Source organism: Pygocentrus nattereri, chromosome 17, assembly GCF_015220715.1.
Source record: "Pygocentrus nattereri isolate fPygNat1 chromosome 17, fPygNat1.pri, whole genome shotgun sequence".
Classification (NCBI taxonomy): Eukaryota; Metazoa; Chordata; class Actinopteri; order Characiformes; family Serrasalmidae; genus Pygocentrus; species Pygocentrus nattereri.
In genome coordinates, this window is record NC_051227.1 from 16863728 (window position 1) to 16885991 (window position 22264).

Genomic DNA, 22264 nt, shown 5'->3' on the forward strand with positions numbered 1-22264 from the left:
TTCTTTCTGCCTCTTTGTTTGTCTCTGCAGATCACCATCACCAGCATTATGTGCAGATACAATGAGGATGACCAAACTGGCCAGGATGGCTGAGGTAAGTCCAGATGTGTTCATCATAAAATGTGTTGTTTATCAAACGAAGCCTCTGTTCATACGTTTTGTAAGTGTGTTTAATGTCTCAACTCTAATAAGGCTGTAATAATGTCTTATAAGCATTTTTTGAGGATTTATAAACAACACAAGTGTCACTATCCATTATATTTCGTTTTAAATGGAGAATGACCTGCATCACAACTGAGAAAGCACGTATAATGCACTATATGGCCAAAAGTGTGTGGACACATGGCCATCATGTTATATAAGTTTGTCGAACATCCCAAAGCACCAAGATTTTAAATGTTTAAACTGTTGTTCATTATCATTATAACAAAGAATGAGCCTTATATGTGTTGCTACGTGTTTGTCATTGAAGAACTCATTAAAATTCATTATTACAGCCTAATGAAGAATTATAAGAGGTTATAGCTATACTCACCAAGTTCCAAAGAGATATAAGCCCATTTATAATGGCTTATGAATACAGGTTTTATAGAAAGCATGTAGTAATTATGTTGTACTGCTTAGAAAACTGTAATGAAAATAAAACAGTGATGCTGTTTGGCAGCCACATCTAGCCAGATAGCTTTAAAAATCTTTTTGAAAGCAGAAACTCAGTAGAAAGTAGACTTTTTAATTAAACTGTGCTCTCAATCACTTCTCTGCCTTTTGGCTAAGATCAAGTGTAGTATCTGTTCTTATCAGTTTAATATCTGATACGTCCTCTATATGAGGACTACATATTAAATTGATTTTTAGGACAGGGAGACGGAAGAGGGGCTTGCTCTGTCCTCTCCACGCATCGACCTAGTATTGCAGTACCTCCGGGAATGGTGCACCTTCTTGGGGGCAGTCATGGGCTGGAGGTTAGGGAACTGGCCCTGTGACCGGAAGGTTGCCGGTTTGATCCCCAGCACGACAATCCATGACTGAGGTGTCCTTGAGCAAGACACCTAACCCCCAATTGCTCCCCAGGTGCCGTGGATAGTGCTGCCCACCGCTCTGGGCAAGTGTGCTCACTGCCCCCTAGTGTGTGTGTATTAAGTAGTGTGTATGTGGTGTTTCACTTCATGGATGGGTTAAATGCGGAGGTGGAATTTCCCCGTTTGTGGGATTAAAAAAAAGTATCACTTTAACATAAAAACTGAAAAAGGACCTTTCCTCTAAAGAGCACCCGTGTCTTTTTTTTCCCCCGAGTAAGCAATAAAGCTCTCCCTTCATTTTCTATTGCATGATATCTGCTTCATATACAGACATCTTGTTTTAACATTCAGGCTGGTTTTTGTACACCACTAAAAAGAAACATTTGTTTATAATACACAACATATCTCAGCATAGTGACACTGTGACGAGGAGAACCTCATCCATATTCATGAGGTGAAGCCTCATTGGTCCTGTGCAGAGAAGGTTTAACATGAAATTTGCATCAGATACTGTATCATTGGATTTCTGCCTTTCAGGCGACAGAATCCAGCTGTGCTCACAAACTGTGAATGAAAAGTCATAAAAGTTTATAAAGTGCTTGTTTGTACTGTGGTTTCATAGCCGCTGTACATGTGACCAACAGCCTACTGAGATTTTTGCATGTGAGTTAATACAAAATATTGTACTCTTGCAGCGATTCTGTTTTTCGGCTCCTTGTCTGTGGTCATTTGTATAGTCCTATGGATTTGTTTCTAAAAGCCAGGAATCATCAAAACAGCTGAGTACAATATCAAAGAGTACTTGTGGTAAACACTTCTGAACAATCAGAGGCAAACGTGCTAATCTAGGCCAGTTTCAGGTGCAAACAGGATGCATTCTGCCTGTGTGCTCTGTATGAAACTGGCTGACAGGCCTAAATGTGCAGATTATATGTCATGCACACAGTGGTGGGCAAAATACACAAACTATGTATCTACATGGAAGTAAAGATATCTTTTGTAATGTGTTACTCGAGCAAAAATAGCACATAATTATGTTTTTTCTCAGGTTAAAGTGCAAATACACTTTCTTGTAAATGTACGTAAGCATCAAAAGTACTATGCAATATTCAAGCTCTTAGAGGTATTATCTTGTTTCAGCTGTTTAATCCACATCCTACTCCTCTAATTTTGTGTCTTTTGTTTAGAAAATGGATAAAATATTATCACTTTCACATTAAAACTCAGTATCGGATTTACAACAGTGCTACTACTGGACATTGTGTATTCAGCAATAGGTGCCCTATGATGATTAGCTTCAGTTTGAGTACATCTTTCTGACTTTTTAGAAAGTCTAGTTTTCTCAAACTTCAGAGTAATGCGTAACAACATAGGTTTACATTGACATTGGAAGTAATTTAATAAAATACATATCACTGCTATTGGAACAAAACCTCATATCTCCATTTTTGAAAATCAATCAAGAAATCAATTGCTGAAACTGAGAAATCTTATTTATTTATTTAAATATGTGTCCATTTTGAATTTAATGCCAATGTGCCATGTTCTAAAAAAGTGGGACGGAGGGCACATTTATCATTGTTTCATCACTTCTTCTTTTAATGATGCTCTGTAAGCATTTGGGAACTGAGAAGACCAACTACAGGTATGAAGCTATAGGTATGAAAGTGATGTTTTCCCATTCGTGTCTGATATAGGATTTGAGCTACTCAACAGTTTGTCATATTGCCTTTGTCATATTTTTCATTTTATAATGTGCCAAATGTTTTCAGTGGTGACAGGTCTGGACTGCAGGCGGACCCATTTGGCTCTGGGACTCTTTTAATATGGAGCAATGCTGCTGTAATACATGCAGAATGTGGTTTTACATTATCTTGCTGAAATAATCAAGGCCTTCCCTGAAAAAGACGTCATCCGGACGGCAGCATATGTTGTCGTACATATCATTCAGCATTAATGGTGCTTTCACAGATGTGTATGTCACCCATGCCATGTGCACTAATGGACCCCATACCATCATGAATACTGGCTTTTGAACTGATAACAAGCTGATTTCCAAAAGGAATTTCAAATGTTGAATTGCTGGACCACAGGACACTTTTTCACTTTTTCACTTTTTCACCATTTTAAATGAGCTCAGGCCCAGAGAAGGTGCCAGCATTTCTGGATCCTGTTTATATATGATTTATTTACATTTAAGTGTTTTTTTTATTGTTTTTTTCTTTTTTTAGCATTACACAACTTTATCAGCCTTTTTTACCCCCGTCCAAGCCTTTTGGAACATGTTGCTGGCATCAAATTCAAAATGGGCAAATATTTTTCAAATAATTATAAAATTTCTCAGTTTAAATATTGGATTTGTTGTTTGAAGCATTTTCAATTAAATACAGGGTTTAAATGATTTACGCATCATTGCATTTTGTTTTTATTTACATTTTTCACAGTGTCCCATCTTTTTTGGACATGGGGCTGTGCATATATATATATATATATATATATATATATAATCTGTGTGGCATTTTAGTGTACCAATTTACCATTATATCACCCAAAATAATTACTTGCTTTGTGCCTCACCTGGTTACACTTGATTTTTGAGGGAGTTTGAGGGATCACGACTCCCTTCTGAGATGTTTCGTATCTAAACAGACTGATTTGGACAGGACTCCTGCCAGCACAGACATACACCAGCTCATATTACCCCCATCCTGCACTCAGTACTGGAGGAGCTCTAGCTGATGTGTCACACTCTCTCATCCTACTGTTTAACATGTGTACTCCCTCCCATACACACACACACAAACACACACACACACACACAGACCCGCAGACGCAAGCTCACAGGAGGTGAGCCCACACACGCACATGTGTGTGTATTAGGAGAAGCCTCCAGACAGCGTGTGTGCAGCGGGGAGAAGGCTCATGTTGGCAGGAAGCATTATGAAATATGATAATGGCGTCTTTGATAGGGAGTTAAGTGGGCAGGTTAGAGAACAGTTCTGTAGATCATCATCATCATCTGCGTCTCTGCTGTGCTATTAATACTCCACTTTTCATCTCTACTGATGGGCCTCTGTGTCTTGTCTTAGCTGTCTTCTCTCAGTATCAGCAATGCTGAGTTTTAGTTTTAGAGACATTGATAGATACCAAAAAATATGGTTTAATTACACATAAATGAAATCAGCAGCAGGTTTCCTTTCTGGACATTTAGTTTCTTTCTGGCCAACAATTACAGGACACCACCGAAGTCATGTTGTCATTCTGTAGACAGCGCCGTGCCTACATTAGGACCTCTGGGTCTAAGCTTGTTTTCTCAATGAGAAAAATGAATTGCACTTTGGAAAATTGCTGCAGTCGCGTCCTGTGGGTAGCAAAAATGTCCCAAAGCAGACAAGTTTTGTCCTACATATATTTTTATTGCCTCAGTGTTGCTGAATCCTGTGAATTATGAGGTCATTTATCAGTCAAAATATGAATAAAGTTAACTGCCTTGCACACTGAAATTAAGGAAAAGTTCAGGAAAGTAAGGCCAGTAAGTCTACTAATAAACTTCAACACTGCATGTGTTTACATGCACTTAGTGATCCAAGCCAATAAACTCACAGAAGAAGATGTAACGGAAATGTAATGTAGAACTGCCGTGGCTTTTTTTTTAAACATTGTGCCACTTTACCTGAAAACATGAACAAGCATGTTCTTGGTTTCAGCATCACTCTAAAAGTGTTTTGCTGCAACTCATGGCAAAGTTGTTTGCTTATTTCCAGTACAGCTGTCTGTTTTCACACATGTGCAGACTGGGAAATCAAGAGTAAGAGTTCACATGCACTGAGAAGTCTGATTACTGAGCAAAAATCCAGCGAGAGGTCCCAGGTTAAAACCCTGGACGAGCCCTCAATTTATGTTATGACCTGTCTAGGGTAGGCCACAACATGAAAGTGTCTCCCCCAACTTCCCATTGCCAACCCTCCAGACCAATCGCACTCAAACACATATTGCTCCGTGAACAATTGAGCACTGAGCAGTCTGAGAAACGTAACGTTCTAGAGTGAGTGCGTGTTGTTACATCATGCCTCTGAAATTGCTGCCAGCTGTTTCGCTGCGTCTGGCGGTGATGCTGCTTGCTTATTTCCGGTATAGCCGTCTGTTTCCACACATGTGCAGACTGAGAAATCGGAAAGAAATCAGAGTAAGAGTTCACATGCACTGAGAAATCTGATTATCAGCTTTCTTAATCATATTTTTAAACTTCAGATCTAAGAAATTGGAGTATGCTGTGTACACGACCATTTGAATGATCAGATAACTGCAGAAATCTGAGTATGAGCGGATTATTGAGTGCATGTAAACAAACTCATTGAAGCCTAAACCTTCCAGTGGAGCTTAACCTTGACAAAGCTTGTTGGTTTGTGTGGGGTATTTTGGTAGTTGGTATTTTGGTGAGGTTGCCAGTCTTATGCTGTCTATTCAGTGCACAGCTGTGTTAGTTTACATCTAGCAGTGTTTGTATTTAATAACCTTTAGAACACTTTCCCAATGTCTACAACACTCAGCCATTTTATTTTAGTCAAACCCTTTTCAAAACTATCATTAAACAATATCAGACAGCACATTCATAACCATGTAATAATGGTGTCATAATGATGTAATAATGGTGAGGAAGCTTTTAGAGGTGTTCAATTCTCCTGATGTCTGTGGATCCATTTATACACACAATTGATCTTAAAATGTTCCTATTGGGAAATTCATGTTTAAGTAGTGATTTATAGAATGTGAATTTAATGCGGAAATGAGTGTAAATGAATGAATGTTTCCACTCACTCACTCACTCACTCACTCACAAACTCATAAACTCACAAACTTCACTGATGTTCTCACTTTCATTCATTCACTCACTCATTCAGTCCCTGATGCACTCACTCCCTCATTCATTCACTTGCTCACTCCCTCACTTACTCATTCACTCACTCACCGAGTCACTCACTCCCTTCATTTATTAACTATCATTTTATTCTTCACACCTTCATTCACTTAGTCATGCACTGAGTCACTCACTTCCTTCATCTATTCACTCGCTCACTTACTCATTTGATCACTTACCCACTCCCTCACTCCTTAATTCACCTAGTCATTTAATCCTTTATTCATTTACTCACTTGCTTACTCACTCACTCAATCACTCATTCACTCATCATTCAGTCACTCTCTCATTCACTTACTCACTCACTCATCTTGTATCTAATGAAGCCCAAACAGAACAGAACTGTCTGTCACAGCTGTGTTGATGCTACTAGATTGGGACAGGGCCGGGCAGCCGAGCTTTGATCAGAGTGCAGTGGATAGTTCTTGTCAAAGTTCATGTCAGGACTAATCAGTGATCGTGTCGAGGCCTCTTGCTCTCTAATGAAGTGAAGTGTTCTCTTACACTCATACACTTATACACAACGAATGCTCAGACTTCAGTTCAGTAAGCTTCATTGGTAAAAGCATCACAGAAATAACAAAGAATATTTCTTTAAGGGATTTAAGTTTCAATTACAAAAAGAATTAACTTAAAAATGTCAAAGAGCATAAATCAGAATGTCAGTTTATACAAGTGCAGGCATAGAAAAGCTGCATAAAGATAGTTTTAGAAGCTGCACAGTAATTGTCTGATAAAGCTCATACTGTCTCTGTCATAGTAAAACATCATAACCTTGGGTTTTATGTTTAAACATTATTTGAACACTAGCTTCTGTGAACATTTCACGATGACCTGACAATTAAAAGCAATTTTATAAATGTTAACTTGCTTGCTAACCCAAGAAGACGAAAATGAAATTAAGATTGAAAATCACATACAACCCCAATTCCAATGAAGTTGGGACGTTGTGTAAAACATAAATAAAAACAGAATATGATGATTTGCAAATCCCTTTAAACCTATATTCAATTGAATACACTACAAAGACAAGATATTTAATGTTCAAACGGATAAACTTTATTGTTTTTTGCAAATATTCACTCTTTTTGAATTTGATGCCTGCAACACGTTCCAAAGAAGTTGGGACAGGGGGAACAAAAGACTGGGAAAGTTGAGGAATGCTCAAAAAACACCTGTTTGGAACATTCCATAGGTGAACAGGTTAATTGGAAACAGGTGAGTGTCATGATTGGGTATAAAGGGAGCATCCCTGAAAGGCTCAGTCGTTCACAAGCAAGGATGGGGTGAGGTTCACCACTTTGTGAACAACTGCATGAGCAAATAGTCCAACAGTTTAAGAACAATGTTTCTCAACATGCAAGTGCAAGGAATTTAGGGATTTCATCATCTACGGTCCACAATATCAAAAGATTCAGAGAATCTGGAGAAATCTCTGCAAGTAAGCAGGAAGGCAGAAAACCAACATTGAATGCCCATGACCTTTGATCCCTCAGCACTGCATTAAAAACCATCATCATTCTGTAACGGATATTAACCACATGGGCTCAGGAACACTTCAGAAAACCACTGTCAGTGAACACAGTTCGTTGCTCCATCTACAAGTGCAAGTTGAAACTCTGCCATGCAAAGCGAAAGCCACATATCAACAACACCCAGAAACGCCGCCGGCTTCTCTGGGCCCGAGCTCATCTGAGATGGACTGACGCAAAGTGGAAAAGTGTCCTGTGGTCTGACGAGTCCACACTTCAGATTGTTTTTGTAAATCATGGACGTCGTGTCCTCCGGGCCAAAGAGGAAAAGGACTGTCCGGATTGTTATCAGCGCAAAGTTCAAAAGCCAGCATCTCTGATGGTTTGGGGGTGTGTTAGTGCCCATGGCATGGGTAACTTGCACATCTGTGAAGGCACCATTAATGCTGAAAGGTACATACAGGTTTTGGAGCAACATGTGCTGCCATCCAAGCAGCGTCTTTTTCAGGGACATCCCTGAATTATTTCAGCAAGACGATGCCAAGCCACATTCTGTACGTGTTACAACAGCGTGGCTTCATAGTAAAAGAGTGCGGGTCCAAGACTGGCCTGCCTGCAGTCCAGACCTGTCTCCCATTGAAAATGTTTGGTGCATTATGAAGCGTCAAATACAATGGAGAACCCGGACTGTTGAGCAACTGAAGTTGAACATCAAGCAAGAATGGGAAAGAATTCCACCTAAAAAGCTTCAACAATTAGTGTCCTCAGTTCACAAACACTTATTGAGTGTTGTTGAAAGGAAAGGTGATGTAACACAGTGGTAAACATGCCCCTGTCACAATTTAGGGTTAGGAATAGATTCTGGATTGAGGGATTAGAGCCAGGATGAGGGTTAGGATTAGGGTCAGGGTGAGAGGTTAGGATTAGGTTTTGGGTTGAAGGTTAATATTTAGGATTAGAGCCAGGATAATGGTTAGGATTAGTATTTGGGTTCAGGTTAAAGTTAGAATTAGGTTTTGGGTGAGGGTAAGGGATAATTCCTATTATATCATTATTTACTGAAGAATAAATGCATAGTTTAACTGAGGAATCTCCATACAGGTAGAAATTATATTTTATGGCTACTGTGGAAAGCGGTTAAATTGAAAAAGGCTTTCCCCTCTCATTGTAAAGTACAAACATATAATGTTTTATTTTTTATAGTTATTTTATTTTATTTTTTATTTTAAATGTGACAGTAAACTGTCCTGCCAGCACCATTACCACTTACCTAACAGGATGGACAGTTTGCTGATATTTGAGGTTTGGTGAATTTTCTCCATAGTGTTGCTATACTGAATTTCCCATTCTGGTGAAGAACACTGTGTACAGTAGTTGAATTTGCACAGCGTATGAATGGGCTAGTGCACTTTCCAAGGCCGTGAATAGCCTCTGGTCATCCACTGGGACAGAGTCACAGCGTGTGAGGATCAGTGGGCCACTCTTGTGCCTTCCAGCAAGAACAACCAGTGGCTTTTTGCTTCTTGTCAGCTTTTGATCATTGACGTTTTCATATGTCACGTTCAAGCAGAGCGAAAATTTTCACAGCTGTGTAGCTTCACAGTGAAGTAACACTGGGGAAAAACCATACACATCACAGACTAAAACATCATTAGAGAACATCTCAAAGGTCATAATACCTCAGAGCATTAATGCAATACCTTGTATTATTCATTACAGTATCTACTGTGTATTGGCATGGAGAATGAAGACTGTGCAGAGGGAGAATTGATTGTGAGTTCTGCAGCCTCCACACCATTTCACGCTCAGTGGAGAAATACTCTCACATGCTGAAATATAAACTCCCTTCTGCTTGACTGACAGCCCAACCTCAGCATGGCTCATAATAGATGAAGACATGAACAGCAAAGCTGCCTATGATTCTTCACTCCTCTCTGCTGCTTGGCCCCCTCTGCCATTTTGTGCCTGTATACCACAGCCAAATCGCTCTATATCTCACTTTCTCTCACTGTTTCTTTCTCTCTCTCTCTCAATCTCTCTGGCTCTATTTCTCGTTGCCTCTCTCTAATGGCTGTCAGGTTTGCAGTGGCAGGTTTTGTTGAGTTTTTGTGCAGTTGGAAAGGCTCCAGTTTGGTTTAGAATGGGTGCTGTGGCTTAATTGCCTGTTGAACGCTTTCTGCTTCCACCACACTCATCCATTCACACATTTCCTCACTAACTAACAAACTAACTCACTCACTCATTCACTGGTTCATGCTGTTATTCCTTCCCTGGGTCACTCACTTCAGCAGGCTTTATTGGCCTGGCTACTTTAGCAAATTAGGTAGAAGTGTGGCAGAGGACCTCAGTGAATTATTAGCCCATTTGTTACATGGCCAGGTGGAAAGCCACATTCATTTGGGGACATCCTATATGAGTGCAGAGACAGCTCTGCTAAGGGTGCCAATAAGCAGATGGCTACTCTAAGAGGAAGGGAAAGTGGGGGGAAAGATATTCATCAACTAATACAGAGACAGCAACATATCAGGAGGAACTGGAGGAAGGTGACAGAGGGTATGAGATGGTAGGATTGCCTGAAGGAAATGCAGAAGATGGTGAAACAGTAACTGGGAAGATTATACAGAGGTGCATTCTAAAGAACAGGAAGAAGAAAGAAAAGGCAAAAGACGGCTCATTTAAGGGTCCATTTAGACATACCTGACAGCTGCTAGAGGATAAGAGGACACCACAAAAGAGAAGTTGGAGCAGTACATCAGAGACCAACACAACACTGGGAGCTGTCATGGGCTGGAGATTAGGGAACCAGCCTTGTGACAGGAAGGTCACCGGCTTGATGCTCTCAGATGACAGTATGTGACTGAAGTGCCCTTGAGCAAGACACCTAACCCCCAATTGCTCCCCAGGTGCTGTGGATAGGGCCATCCACTGCTCTGGGCAAGTGTGCTCACTGCCCCTAGTGTGTGTGTTCACTAGTGTGCACATATATGGGGTTTCACTGCTTGGATGTGTTAAATATGGAGGTCTGATTCATCTGTGTGCAAAACACAGTTGGCTAAAGGTTCTGATTTCAAAGAATATAGCAAAGACAACCCCCCTAAGAACACCAGTCTATATTCCTTGACCTGCCCTACAAGCCTCCCTGTTTGACACCTCTCTCCCCATGCTCTGTGGAGTCAGAGGAACTGTTTGAAGGGCATAGTCAGCATCAGCTCAAGGCAAACGTTGATGGGATACTACACAATATGTACAAGAATGTCCAAATAACTGATGCAAATTGCCTGGAACATGCAATTCCATCAGAATGGCAAAGGACAGAATACCAGTGACTTAAGCCACTTCAGAAGTATTGCTTTGCAGAGTGTAGAGACAAATATCTTCATTGTTGTCTTCAAAAGGATGACTAACTTCCACATGAACAGTGGCTATGTGGATACCAACTTTCAAATGGCAGATGTTTCAGGCTTTATGGGTTACATGGAGCATGCATCAATGATTTAGGAACAGATTCAGAGAGCCAAATAAAAAAAAGCAGCCTATTTGTTGAGTATCAGTAAAACCTGTATATCCATCCCACACTATCTCATTGACTTTGCTGTGGAGTCCTGTTATGCAACTACTACAGTGACCTCCAATTATGTTTAGCCTGCAACACTTTAGAACTGGTGACAGGTTTTGGAAGTAGGAATTGCCATGCCCTATTCTGTTTCTGAGAAGTCTTTTAAATCTTCTCATTGACGCTAGGCATAAAAATCTAAATCTATGCCTAGGTGGCCACCACCACTGAAAACCTATATCCTTTGGAAGGCAGTATTCCCAAGAAGGCTGTTGATACAAATTGCTGAACTTGTGATCTGGGTAAAATTGTAGATTAAGCCTTCTGAGTCACAAAGCCTGTACAAAAATGGCTCAGGTGCAATCTTTGTTGTAGTTAGACAATCTCACTTTGGCAAGTAAGTCCATATTCCATAGCTTAAGTACATGGTAAAGCTCTTTGACAGACAGATGAGAAAAGTACCACAGAAACAGCTCTCAGGTGTGGTGGCACCTGTTCCAAATGATTATGTGGTCTCTAAAGATGTATGGAATTCCCTGTGTCATAATGAATAGGGTGGCCAGCTCATAAATCCTCATACAAATGGCTAGAACTTGCGCAATGCCTCTCTGAAGTAGCCCTCTTCAGGAACAACGCTTTGCGGCTACCACTTCAGTTTAGGAGTCTGGTGTACAATCAGTAGAAAGGCAGACAAGTTCTACAACTGACTTACTGGTAAGGGAAGTGGGTGCTTCAGTCTGAAAAGGACAGAAATGAAAACACAAGTAGAATTGGACCATCAAAAGGCCACCAACAGGCTGAGACATCAAGACATCTTTGGCAGAATTCAAAATGTATAGATCCATAGATCCACTCCATGGATGTTGGATGTTGCAACAACATGGCTACCCAAAGATTTGACAGTAGCAGGAGAAAAGCTTCAGAAGGTAAACAAAGGATCAGCAGATGAAGGTTAGAAGGGCAGCTTCTAGTATCTTAGCCTTGGACTTGAAGTGTTGTGGTTCTGGTCCAAGGCCACCAGAAAAGAACAGAACTATATTTGTGGTAGAGGCACAAAGGCCAGAGCAGTGTATTACAAGGTAAACATGGTGTTGAAAGACTGTCAACGGATAACATGGGAGAGCTTAGGCATAATGTTTAAAAAAATCCCACAAGCCCACAAGTCAGTTTCCTTATCAGGGTAACACCCCTGACCTGAACTAGTGGTGGAGCAAAGAGGAGTATTGTCCACTTTGTTATACCACCAACACAAGCCTTCAACATATCCTGTCAGGATGTAAGGACTTGTTGTACCAGGCATAGACACAACCAGGTCCTAAAGAATTTAATTGAATTCCATACCATCAGCCAACTGTGATTGCAAACTGTGGAATTAGACCTCCATAATTGACCCATCCATGCAGTGAAACACACACATGCATGCACACTAGTGAACACACACACTCACACACTAGGGAGCAGTGAGCACACTTCCCCATGGAGCAATTGGGGGTTAGGTGTCTTGCTCAAGGGCACTTCAGTCATGGGCTGTCAGCCCAGGGGATCGAACAAGGAACCTTCCAGTCACAGGGCTGGTTCCCTTTGTATTCTCCAGCCCCAACTGCCCCCTAGAAGGTGAAGAAGCCTGAAACTACTCACCCATGAGTCAATAAGGGGAATGTGAGGGTCAGTTTTGGCAAGCAATTTTAGTTGTCCAGAGAGATGACCATCACATCTTTCCACCCTGATATACTGGTGTTGGTTTGGGGCTGCCAGGACTGTCCTATTCTTTGAGCTTACCATACAAAGGGAGGATGGATAGTAGCAGAAACAAGAAGGCAAAGTATCAGTATTGCACACCGAGTATAACGTTGCTGGCTAGAGGGCCATCAGCTACCCCATGGATGTTGGATGCTGGAGATTTGTAAGTTCAGCAGCAACACGGCAACCCAAAGATATGGCAGTAGCAGGAGAAAAGCTCCAGAAGCCAACCAAAGGCAGAAGAGGATGAGAAGGAAGGCTTCTAGCTGCAGCTAAGGAGGAAGGACAGGAGCTAGGGGATAAAGGAATAAAACATCAATGAGTGGTGGTCCACTGGCTGAAGACCCCACAGCAGTCCCAGGGGCTCAGATGAAGGTATGGCCAAGCATGCAGCATCATCCTCCTTTATACCTCAGAGCTGCAATATTGCCAAAATATCACAGAACCCACAAGAGCTGTTTTGCAAGTCTCAATTTCAATTACAAGAAGGAAAATTTCAAATTGAAAATCAAACAAATAAGAATTGCTTAGAATTAATGGTTTAGAGCAATTATATAGCAGATTGTTCTCAATCCGTAGCTCACTCACTCATTCCCTTATGCACTTAAGGCTTCACGTACATTTCCTCACTCATTCATTCACTCAACTCCTCCCTCACTCATGCACAGCAGCTCTGACACCTCAAACATTTTTAGGGCCTATTTTAAGCTGCCTTTCTGTGGTTTGAATCCCAGGAACAGATGTGCAGGATTTCTCTCTCTCTTTATTTTCTCCGGTTTTGTGGAGTTTCTGTTTCATGACATCTGCCATGTTCCATGTTTCATGTGTGTTACCTGAATAATGATGAAGAGTCTTTAGGATTTGTGTGCATCCGGGTGCTTCTGTGCCTGAACTGTTTTTCTAGGTGAATGTCGAAGAGGCCCATATCATGAAAAGCATGTAGGATAAATTTTTAAATTCATTGGGTTTTATTTGGTCACAAAAACATTTGCATATTTACACCTATTTAGGAGGTAGTTTGTCCCAGTCACATTAAAGCTATAGGGATTGGATTGCTTTCCTGAAGGATTTCAAAATTTCTGCATAATTAAATTAAGTCAGAAATGTCCACAGTGGTGGTGATAGGAATCAGACATCGTCTAAGAGTTAAAGTTCCCTCACAGAAAATGTATTAATGACATTGTTATGAATACACTCCCTGATGCCTGATGCATTGTTTTATGATTTTGGCTGTAAAAAGACAAAGCAAAATAATAGACTAAATCTCAGAAGACATTTATACACTGTTAGAAGCAAAGATGTTGTGGAGATACATTTTTCGTTCATCAAGGTACAAACAATGTAATGTTTCCTCAAAGGTTCCTCAAAAGCTTTAACCCTAGAAGTCCCAGAGATTTCAACCTACCGATAAGTTTGCTGCAATCTCTGATGTGTGGAGATCATTTGTCACCAACTGCATCGCATCCTACAGCCCTGGTCGACACATCACTATTGATGAACAGCTTTTCCCGTCAAAGACTCGCTGCTGTTTTCTGCAATACAGTGCAGCAAAACCAGACAAGTTTTGGGTGGCTTGCGACTTGAAATCAAAGTACATCTGTAATGTCCTCCCATATCTTGGCAAGGACCCCAGTCGTCCCAACGGGGAGAGACTGTCCGAGACTGTAGTGATGAGGCTGATGGAACCATTCATGGACAAGGGCAGAACTGTAACCACGGACAATTTCTTTACATCACTCTCACTTGCACAACGACTGCTTAGCCGGAAAACCACTATCCTCGGCACAGTCAACAAGAGTCGCCAGGAAATTCCTCAATCCGCTAGACAGATGGACTGCACTGAATTCACCACTCAGGTGTTTTCAACCACTGCACAGTGTGGTTGAGACTGAGGATACCACCAAAAGGAAGCCAAACACGGTCACACAATACAACAACACAAAGTGCTGTTGAAACTAAATAGCTAAACTCAATGGCAAACAACAACCTCCTGTGGTGCGCCAGTAATGGCCTTATTTACAGAACAAAAGACGGTGATTATAGGATGTTAGCTAAAATCCTCCAGGTCACTCGACCCGTCTCTGGGTTCCAGAGGTAGAAATGTTAAATGACCCCTCTCTGGGACTTCTAGTGTTAAGCTCCAATTGTGGACCTTAAATAGGTTTTTCCAGGTGAGAAGTTTGTATTTGTACCTTTTCATAACCGAATGTTATAAAACAGAGCAGTAGAATAAAAGCCTGAAGGCAAGACGGGGTGTGTGGAGTCAGTACAGCTTAGAAAATATCATTTCAGTGGATTGTGGTTCAGTTATGTTCCCTGACTAAAGGTACTGAGATGTACCCTTGAGGGTCCCACCAAGGGGTCCTGTCCCATTTACAGTTTACGACCTTTATTAGGTTCACTGGTTGTTTTCCCTGGAGTGAAGCTCAAGGCATTACATAGGGCAGCCAGTTAGTGTTCAAGCACTTATTGTCACTTCCAGAACAAAATCTCTTGTCTCCAAAATTGTAAATTTACAAGAACAGAAAAAAAACGTTCTTAACTTTGTAATGGAAGTCAGAGCAAAAATATTTTTTCCTAGGTAATTTTGGTCCTTGTTTGTTGGTCTGTTCATCATGAAATTTAAAGACAAAGAGTAGCTGGAGTTTCAAATAATTATGTTTAAAAAAAAACAATAAAGATTCAAGGTTAACAATGCAAGCAACAGAACAAAAAAGAAAAAAAAGTTTAATTGTAAGGGGTAAAGGATAAAACAGAGCCACTGAAAAGAAGTTGATTACAAGGTTATTAGTCATAAATAAAGAATTAAATTAACTTTTTATAAAATAAATTATTGCTTTGCTTCATTGGTTTTCCTTTAGGTTGTGGTTATAAGGCAGTTATTATAATTTCTCATTCTCTCTTTCCCTATCTCTCTCTCTCTTTCTCTCCCTCTCTCTCTCTCTCTCTCTCTCTCTCTCTCTCTCTCTGTCTCCCTCTCTCTCTCTCTCTCTCTCTCTCTCTCTCTCTCTCTCTGTCTCCCTCTCTCTCTCTCTCTCTCTCTCTCTCTCTCTCTCTTTCTCTCCCTCTCTCTCTCTCTCTCTCTCTCTGTCTCCCTCTCTCTCTCTCTCTTTCTCTCCCTCTCTCTCTCTCTCTCTCTCTCTCTCTCTCTGTCTGTCTCCCTCTCTCTCTCTCTCTCTTTCTCTCTCCCTGTCTCCCTCTCTCTCTCTCTTCCTCTCTCTCTCCCTCTCTCTCTTTCCCTCCCCCTCTCTCTCTTTGCTCTTTGTCTCTCTCTCTCTTTCTCTGTCTCCCACTCTTTCTTTCTCTCTCTCTCTCTCTCTCTCTCTCTCTCTCTCTCTCTTTGCTCTTTGTCTCTCTCTCTCTTTCTCTGTTTCCCACTCTTTCTTTCTCTCTCTCTCTCTCTCTCTCTCTCTCTCTCTCTCTCTCTCTCTCTCTCTCTCTCTCTCTCTCTGAACAGGCCTCCAAAGCTGATGCTGTGGAGATGAATCTGTCCTGTCCACATGGCATGGGTGAGAGGGGTATGGGACAGGCCTGTGGACAGGTAATTAACCTCAACCTTCACTAAGAAAATTAAACATGGAGCTTTTATATAAAACATTTTATAGAGTCAGGAGTATTTCTTGTTCTGCTCCTGGTGAAGCTCCAGTGATAGTTGTGCCCAAAGCAGCAATGATTAGTGTACAGAGCTGATTGCCTACTAAGATATCTGACAGCATGGACCAGAACAGATTTAAATACAACATGTACTGTCCAGCTAAATGTGAATTAACCCCTAAAATGGACAGGGGCCACCAGCAGACCCAAAGCTTTATTACATAGTTCTATAACCCAAGAATAACTCTGAGTTAACACCAGGATTAGGTTTAGTGAAGTCAAGGTAAGGTTTAGGTTTTTGGGTGAGGTTAAGGTTGGAGTTAGGGCCAGGGTGAGGGTTAGAGAAGTAAGCATTAGTATTATTATATGGTTATTACTAAGATAATTTGAATAAATATTTAGTTAAATGCAAGACAATAGCAAAAGTGAGAATCTGCACAGCATATACAGCTTAAACAAAGTGTTACCCAAAAACAGTTTTATTATTTATTTATTTATTTATTTATTTATTTAAAGTACACTGGTCAGGCATAGCATTATGACCACCTCCTTGTTTCTATGCTTGTTGTCCACTTTATCAGCTCCACTTACTGTATAGGAGCACTTTGTAGTTCTACAGTTACAGACTGTAGTCCATCTGTTTCTCTGATACTTTGTAACTGTAGAACTACAAAGTGCACCTATAGAGTATTTACTGTTGAGAATGATCCATCACCTGCTCTGTGGGGTTCATGGGGGTCCTGGCCACTGAAGAACAGGGTAAAAGGGGGTAATAAAGTATCAGAGAAACAGATGGACTACAGTCTGTAACTGCAGAACTATAAAGTGCTCCTATACAGTAAGTGGAGCTGATAAAATGGACAATGAGCGTAGAAACAAGGAGGTGGTCATAATGTTACGCCTGATCAGTGTATGTAACAATAATACAGCATCAATAAAGGTTGCATGGAGCTTCTTTTACACAGTGATAGGAAAAACAGTAGCTTACAGGAAGCTGCTGCATCCCACAATTTACAGACAAACATGGATACACACACTCACCAACTACTTTGCAGACAGATATTAATGATTTCAGTCAAACGCTATATTTGTTTATCATGTACAGCTGGCTAAGAGATCAAACAAAGCCAAAAATGTGTGGATGCTTATTATTGGGCCTCAAAAACATTTCTGAACTGGAAAATGCATCATTATGATTGTCAGACATAATTACTTTTTACTGTGCTTACTGAGACGAATTTTGCTTTGAATGAACTTGCGTGCTCAAACAAATCAATGTATCCACCAGTAAAGGAAGCCTTTAGCATCTTTTATGCAGTGATGGTCTAAAGCAATAAGCCACTCGGGGCCATGCGTTACTGGGATTTTATCACAGCAAGGGTGTTCTCAGGCACGACACAAATCCCTGAAACACTCTTCCCCACGATAAAATTTCCGTAACACATGGCCCCTCGTGGCTTATTGTTTTTATAGAAAGCTGCCTAACATAAACTATGATGAAATACAAACTTTTTCAGAAAATAATTTCGATAATTCTTAATAATAGTAGACATAAATGAGTATTCTGCCTAGAAATGTATTTCCTTTAGAGTATGATGTCATTGCCAAGCAACCATAGACCACTAAACGAGGAGAAGAATGTTCATGCTACCCATTGCTGTATTATTGAAGTCATCTGATAACACTGGTTAATGCAAAAACTCACTTTGTAAGTACTTTCTGGTCACCAAATTACCACCACAAGTCTTATTTAGCACCAATCCAGCAGTGGCCCTCTTCTTGTGCTGGGGCTGAATCACAAATGGCTCCCTGCTCCCTACATAGTGCACTATGTAGGAAGTTACATACTACATCCTGCAACCCAACAGAGCAAAATACAGCTTAAACATCGTCATTTGGGATTCAGACACATCCACACTCGAGAAACGATGCACTATTTGGCTGTAGAGGCCAGAATTTATAAACTTCCATAGCTAACGCTTTCTTTATGGAATACAGAGCTGTTTAGATTCAGCCTGGGTTTGACGCTACTTATGACTGAAACATGGACATTTGAAAACATTCAACTGGCATTCTTTAGTGTTTTATACTGCCGTTTTACAGTTAATCACACAGTAAGTACTATAATTCATGCCTGTGATATTAATGATGGAGTTGTTTAGGTTGTTTTCCATCTTTCAGCTTGTTAGCTAGCTGACCAGCTTAGTGCTAGTTAAGAAAATAAGTTGTCTCAGTTTAAACAGAACTGGGTTCTTTCTTCATCAGTACAATCAATGGTTCATGTGAGCATCATGAGAGTCAAAGATTATTCCATTAACTGCACAAGGGTACTTTCATGCCGTGCCGCAGTGAGACAGAGTTCAGTTGCTGTGAGGTGGTCATAGGTGTGGGTATATTGTGGATTTTACAACGTGTTCGAATGCGGCTCTGATTTTAGGACCGGAATTACCCGTTTTATAAAACAAGGTAGAAAACTCTGATTGCACATGCTGCTACACTGATGACAGGAATGAGCTGTAACTTCTCTGGCAGCTAATTTAAAACAGGACTGAGATACATTCTCAGAAAGGATCTCCAGTGAAATGCTCAGCTCCTCTGGAGCTTTTAGAGAAGCATATTCATGCCATTATTGACCAAAGCTCCTGAGTGAATGCCTGCAGAGGTGCGAGGTAAATATTTTAGGGATTATATTAGCTTTCCAGTGTTTGCAGCAGACGTGGTTTAGCATTAGCGGTGTTAGCGGTGAGCACTAATGGCCGAAACTGGACACCACTCCATCTCTCTGCCGTGTTTATGGGTGAATGGGGAATAAAGCCTGCCTCCTTCAGCACAACAGGGATTCTGCTGGAGACGGAAATGAACAAACGCGCCTACAAACACGGTAAATGAACGCTGCACTGCCTGAGGACGTCAGCTACAAACACAGAGACGTGAACGTTCTCACATGAACAGCTTCAGAACGCCGTCCAAAATGCAGTGATTCAGGAAATGTACTAAATAAATGAAACAGGATATGAACTATGCACTCGTTGGCCACTTTATTGGAAACACCTACCATAAATGAAATAAAACTATGCACACTTTGGCCATTCTATTGGAAACATACCATATCCTGGTGTTTCACTGATATGTGGTGCTGGCAGACACAGCAGTATTGCTAGAGTCTTTACACACATCAGCGCTGCTGATAGGTTAAGAGTGGGCTCACCAAAAATATCCAGACAAGAGTGACTCTGCAGTCAGAAACTGACCACTGATGACGAACTAGAGGATGACTAAGTGAAACTGTACATCAGCAGATGAGCTACAGTCTCTAACTGAACATCAGCAAAAATAAACTGTGCAGTAATATCAGGTGGGCTACAGTCTGTAATTATGAATTTAACCAGGAGGGCTTGGGTTCGGTTCCCTGGCCGGGTGACCGGGGTCCTCTCTGTGTGGAGTTTGCATGTTCTCCGAGTGTCTGCGTGGGTTTCCTCCGGGTTCTCCGTTTTCCTCCCACAATCCAAAGACATGCAGTCAGGCCGATTGGACATGCTAAATTGCCCCTGGGTGTAAGTTTGTGAGTGACTGTGTCTGTCTGTCTGTCCGGCGATAGACTGGCAACCTGTCCAGGGTGTATCCTGCCTTTCGCCCGAAGACTGCTGGGATAGGCTCCAGCACCACCCCGCAACCCTGACGGAGAAGCGGCTTAGAAAATGGATGGATGGATGGAGTTTTCTCTTTCTATCTCTCTCTTCCCCCTATTTCCCTTCCCCCTCTCCCCTTCTTTCTTCTTCTTCCTCTGTCTTTCTCTCTTTGCTCTCTCTCTTTCTTTTCTCTTTCTCCTTTACTCTCTCTTTCAATGTTCTGTCTCTCATTCTCTCTCTTTGTTTACTCTCTCTTCCTGTTCTTCTTTCTTTCTTTCTTTCTTTCTGTCTGTTCGGTCTTCTTTTCTTCTGTCTATATCTCTTAAATCTCTTTCTTTTGTATCTTGCTCTCTCTCTCTCTCTCTCTCTCTCTCTCTCTCGCTCTCTGTCTGCTTTTCTGCCTCTCACTTCCTCTCTTTTTTGTGTGCTCTCTCTCTCTCTCTATCTTACTGTTTCTCTCTCTCTCACTCTTTGTCTCTCTCTCTATCTTACTGTCTCTCTCTCTCTCTCACTCACTCTTCTTTGTCTCTCTCTCTCTCTCTCTCTCTCTCTCTCTCTCTCTGTCTCTCTCCCCTCTCTCTCTGTCTTTCTCATCTTTGATTGTATGGAAATAAGTAGGAAATTGTGTAATGGTACATAAATGTTAGGTTGTGGCTGCATGTTGCTGAGGTGTTTAATCAGCACTCCGCGCTGCAGTCTGGAGCATGCTGGGTGATGGGGAACGGCTTAAAGATGAGAGGAGTAACGCGCTGCTATCTGGACCCGCCGCTGTCGGAGGGAAAAAGCAATTTAGGTCTTACAAAGGCTTAAATGTGACTTACAAAGACTCAAATATGCTAATGTTAAACAATTCTCCTCAGTGGAAAGGCAAACGGGGGCCACGTCTCAGCTCATATACATCATCCAGCCTAGAGCTATATGACCAATGTTTATGTAATGTTTGTTTCAGATATTCTTCCCAATTAAAGTGACAGTTCAGCACAGAATAAAAGTTACCAACATTTTCACAAACGGATTCCATCAGTCAAGACATTTAGTGTCTGAAGTTGGCTTCTTTAGTTGTGTACTGACGCTATAAGGCTATGTGACTAACAAGCAATGAGAGTTACACTAACCAGGTAGCACTACATAACATGTCTGGATAGTGGTGGTCTTAAGATGCTGAGAATGGACCACCACCCAAAGCATATCTGGGCAGCGGTGGTCTTATAGTGCTGAGAATGGACCACCACCCAAATAATATCTGAGCAGTGGTGGGCTTATAGTGCCTAGAATGGGCCACCACCCAAATAATATCTGAGCAGCAGTGGGCTTATAGTGCTGAGAATGGACCACCACTCAAATAATATCTGAGTAGCGGTGGGCTTATAGTACTGAGAATGGACCACCACTCAAATAATATCTGAGCAGTGGTGGGCTTATAGTACTGAGAATGGACCACCACTCAAATAATATCTGAGCAGCAGTGGTCTTATAGTGCTGAGAATGGACCACCACTCAAATAATATCTGAGCAGTGGTGGGCTTATAGTGCTGAGAATGGACCACCACTCAAATAATATCTGAGCAGTGGTGGGCTTATAGTGCTGAGAATTGGCCACCACCCAAATAATATCTGAGCAGCAGTGGGCTTATAGTGCTGAGAATGGACCACCACTCAAATAATATCTGAGCAGCAGTGGGCTTATAGTGCTGAGAATGGACCACCACTCAAATAATATCTGAGTAGCGGTGGGCTTATAGTACTGAGAATGGACCACCACTCAAATAATATCTGAATAGCGGTGGGCTTATAGTACTGAGAATGGCCCACCACTCAAATAATATTTTGGCAGCAGTGGTCTTTTGGTGCTGAGAATGGACCACCACCCAAATCATATCTGTATAGCAGTGGTCTTATAGTGCTGAGAATGCACTACCACCCAAAACAGAACATCTTACATATGTGATGTAAGGTACGAAATGGTATGAAGAGGTACAAATACAAACTTTTCACCTGGAAAAACTTACTTAAGGTTCACAATTAGACCTTAAACCACTGCTGTACCTTTGAGGGAACATTTACATTATTTGTGCCTTGATGAACGAAAAATGTACCAGAGCATTAATTTCTAATAGTGTACTCTTTAACTTACTGCTTAACAGAAGTACATGACTCAGTAGTTTGATTAAGTGACCCTTAGTCCCACAACAGGGAAATTTCACCTCTGCATGTCAACCCATCTATGCAGTGAAGCACCACACACACACACACACACACACACACACACACACACACACACACACACACACACACACTAGAGGGTACTGAGCACAATCTATCCGCAGCGCCCAGGGTGC

At 41.3% G+C, this 22264-nt stretch overlaps 1 protein-coding gene and 1 non-coding gene across 2 annotated transcripts in view; both read left to right on the forward strand.

Moving 5' to 3' along the window:
- The window catches only part of dpydb (dihydropyrimidine dehydrogenase b), a 203083-nt gene that overhangs the window by 112429 nt on the left and 68390 nt on the right, over positions 1–22264 (forward strand). Inside the window, 3 exon segments of the mRNA XM_037546779.1 lie at positions 31–71; positions 73–94; positions 16160–16243. Coding sequence (XP_037402676.1) covers positions 31–71; positions 73–94; positions 16160–16243 — 147 coding nt within the window.
- Positions 750–940, forward strand: LOC119265814. Its single transcript, XR_005131750.1, has one exon. It is a non-coding gene; the product is annotated as a U2 spliceosomal RNA (small nuclear RNA).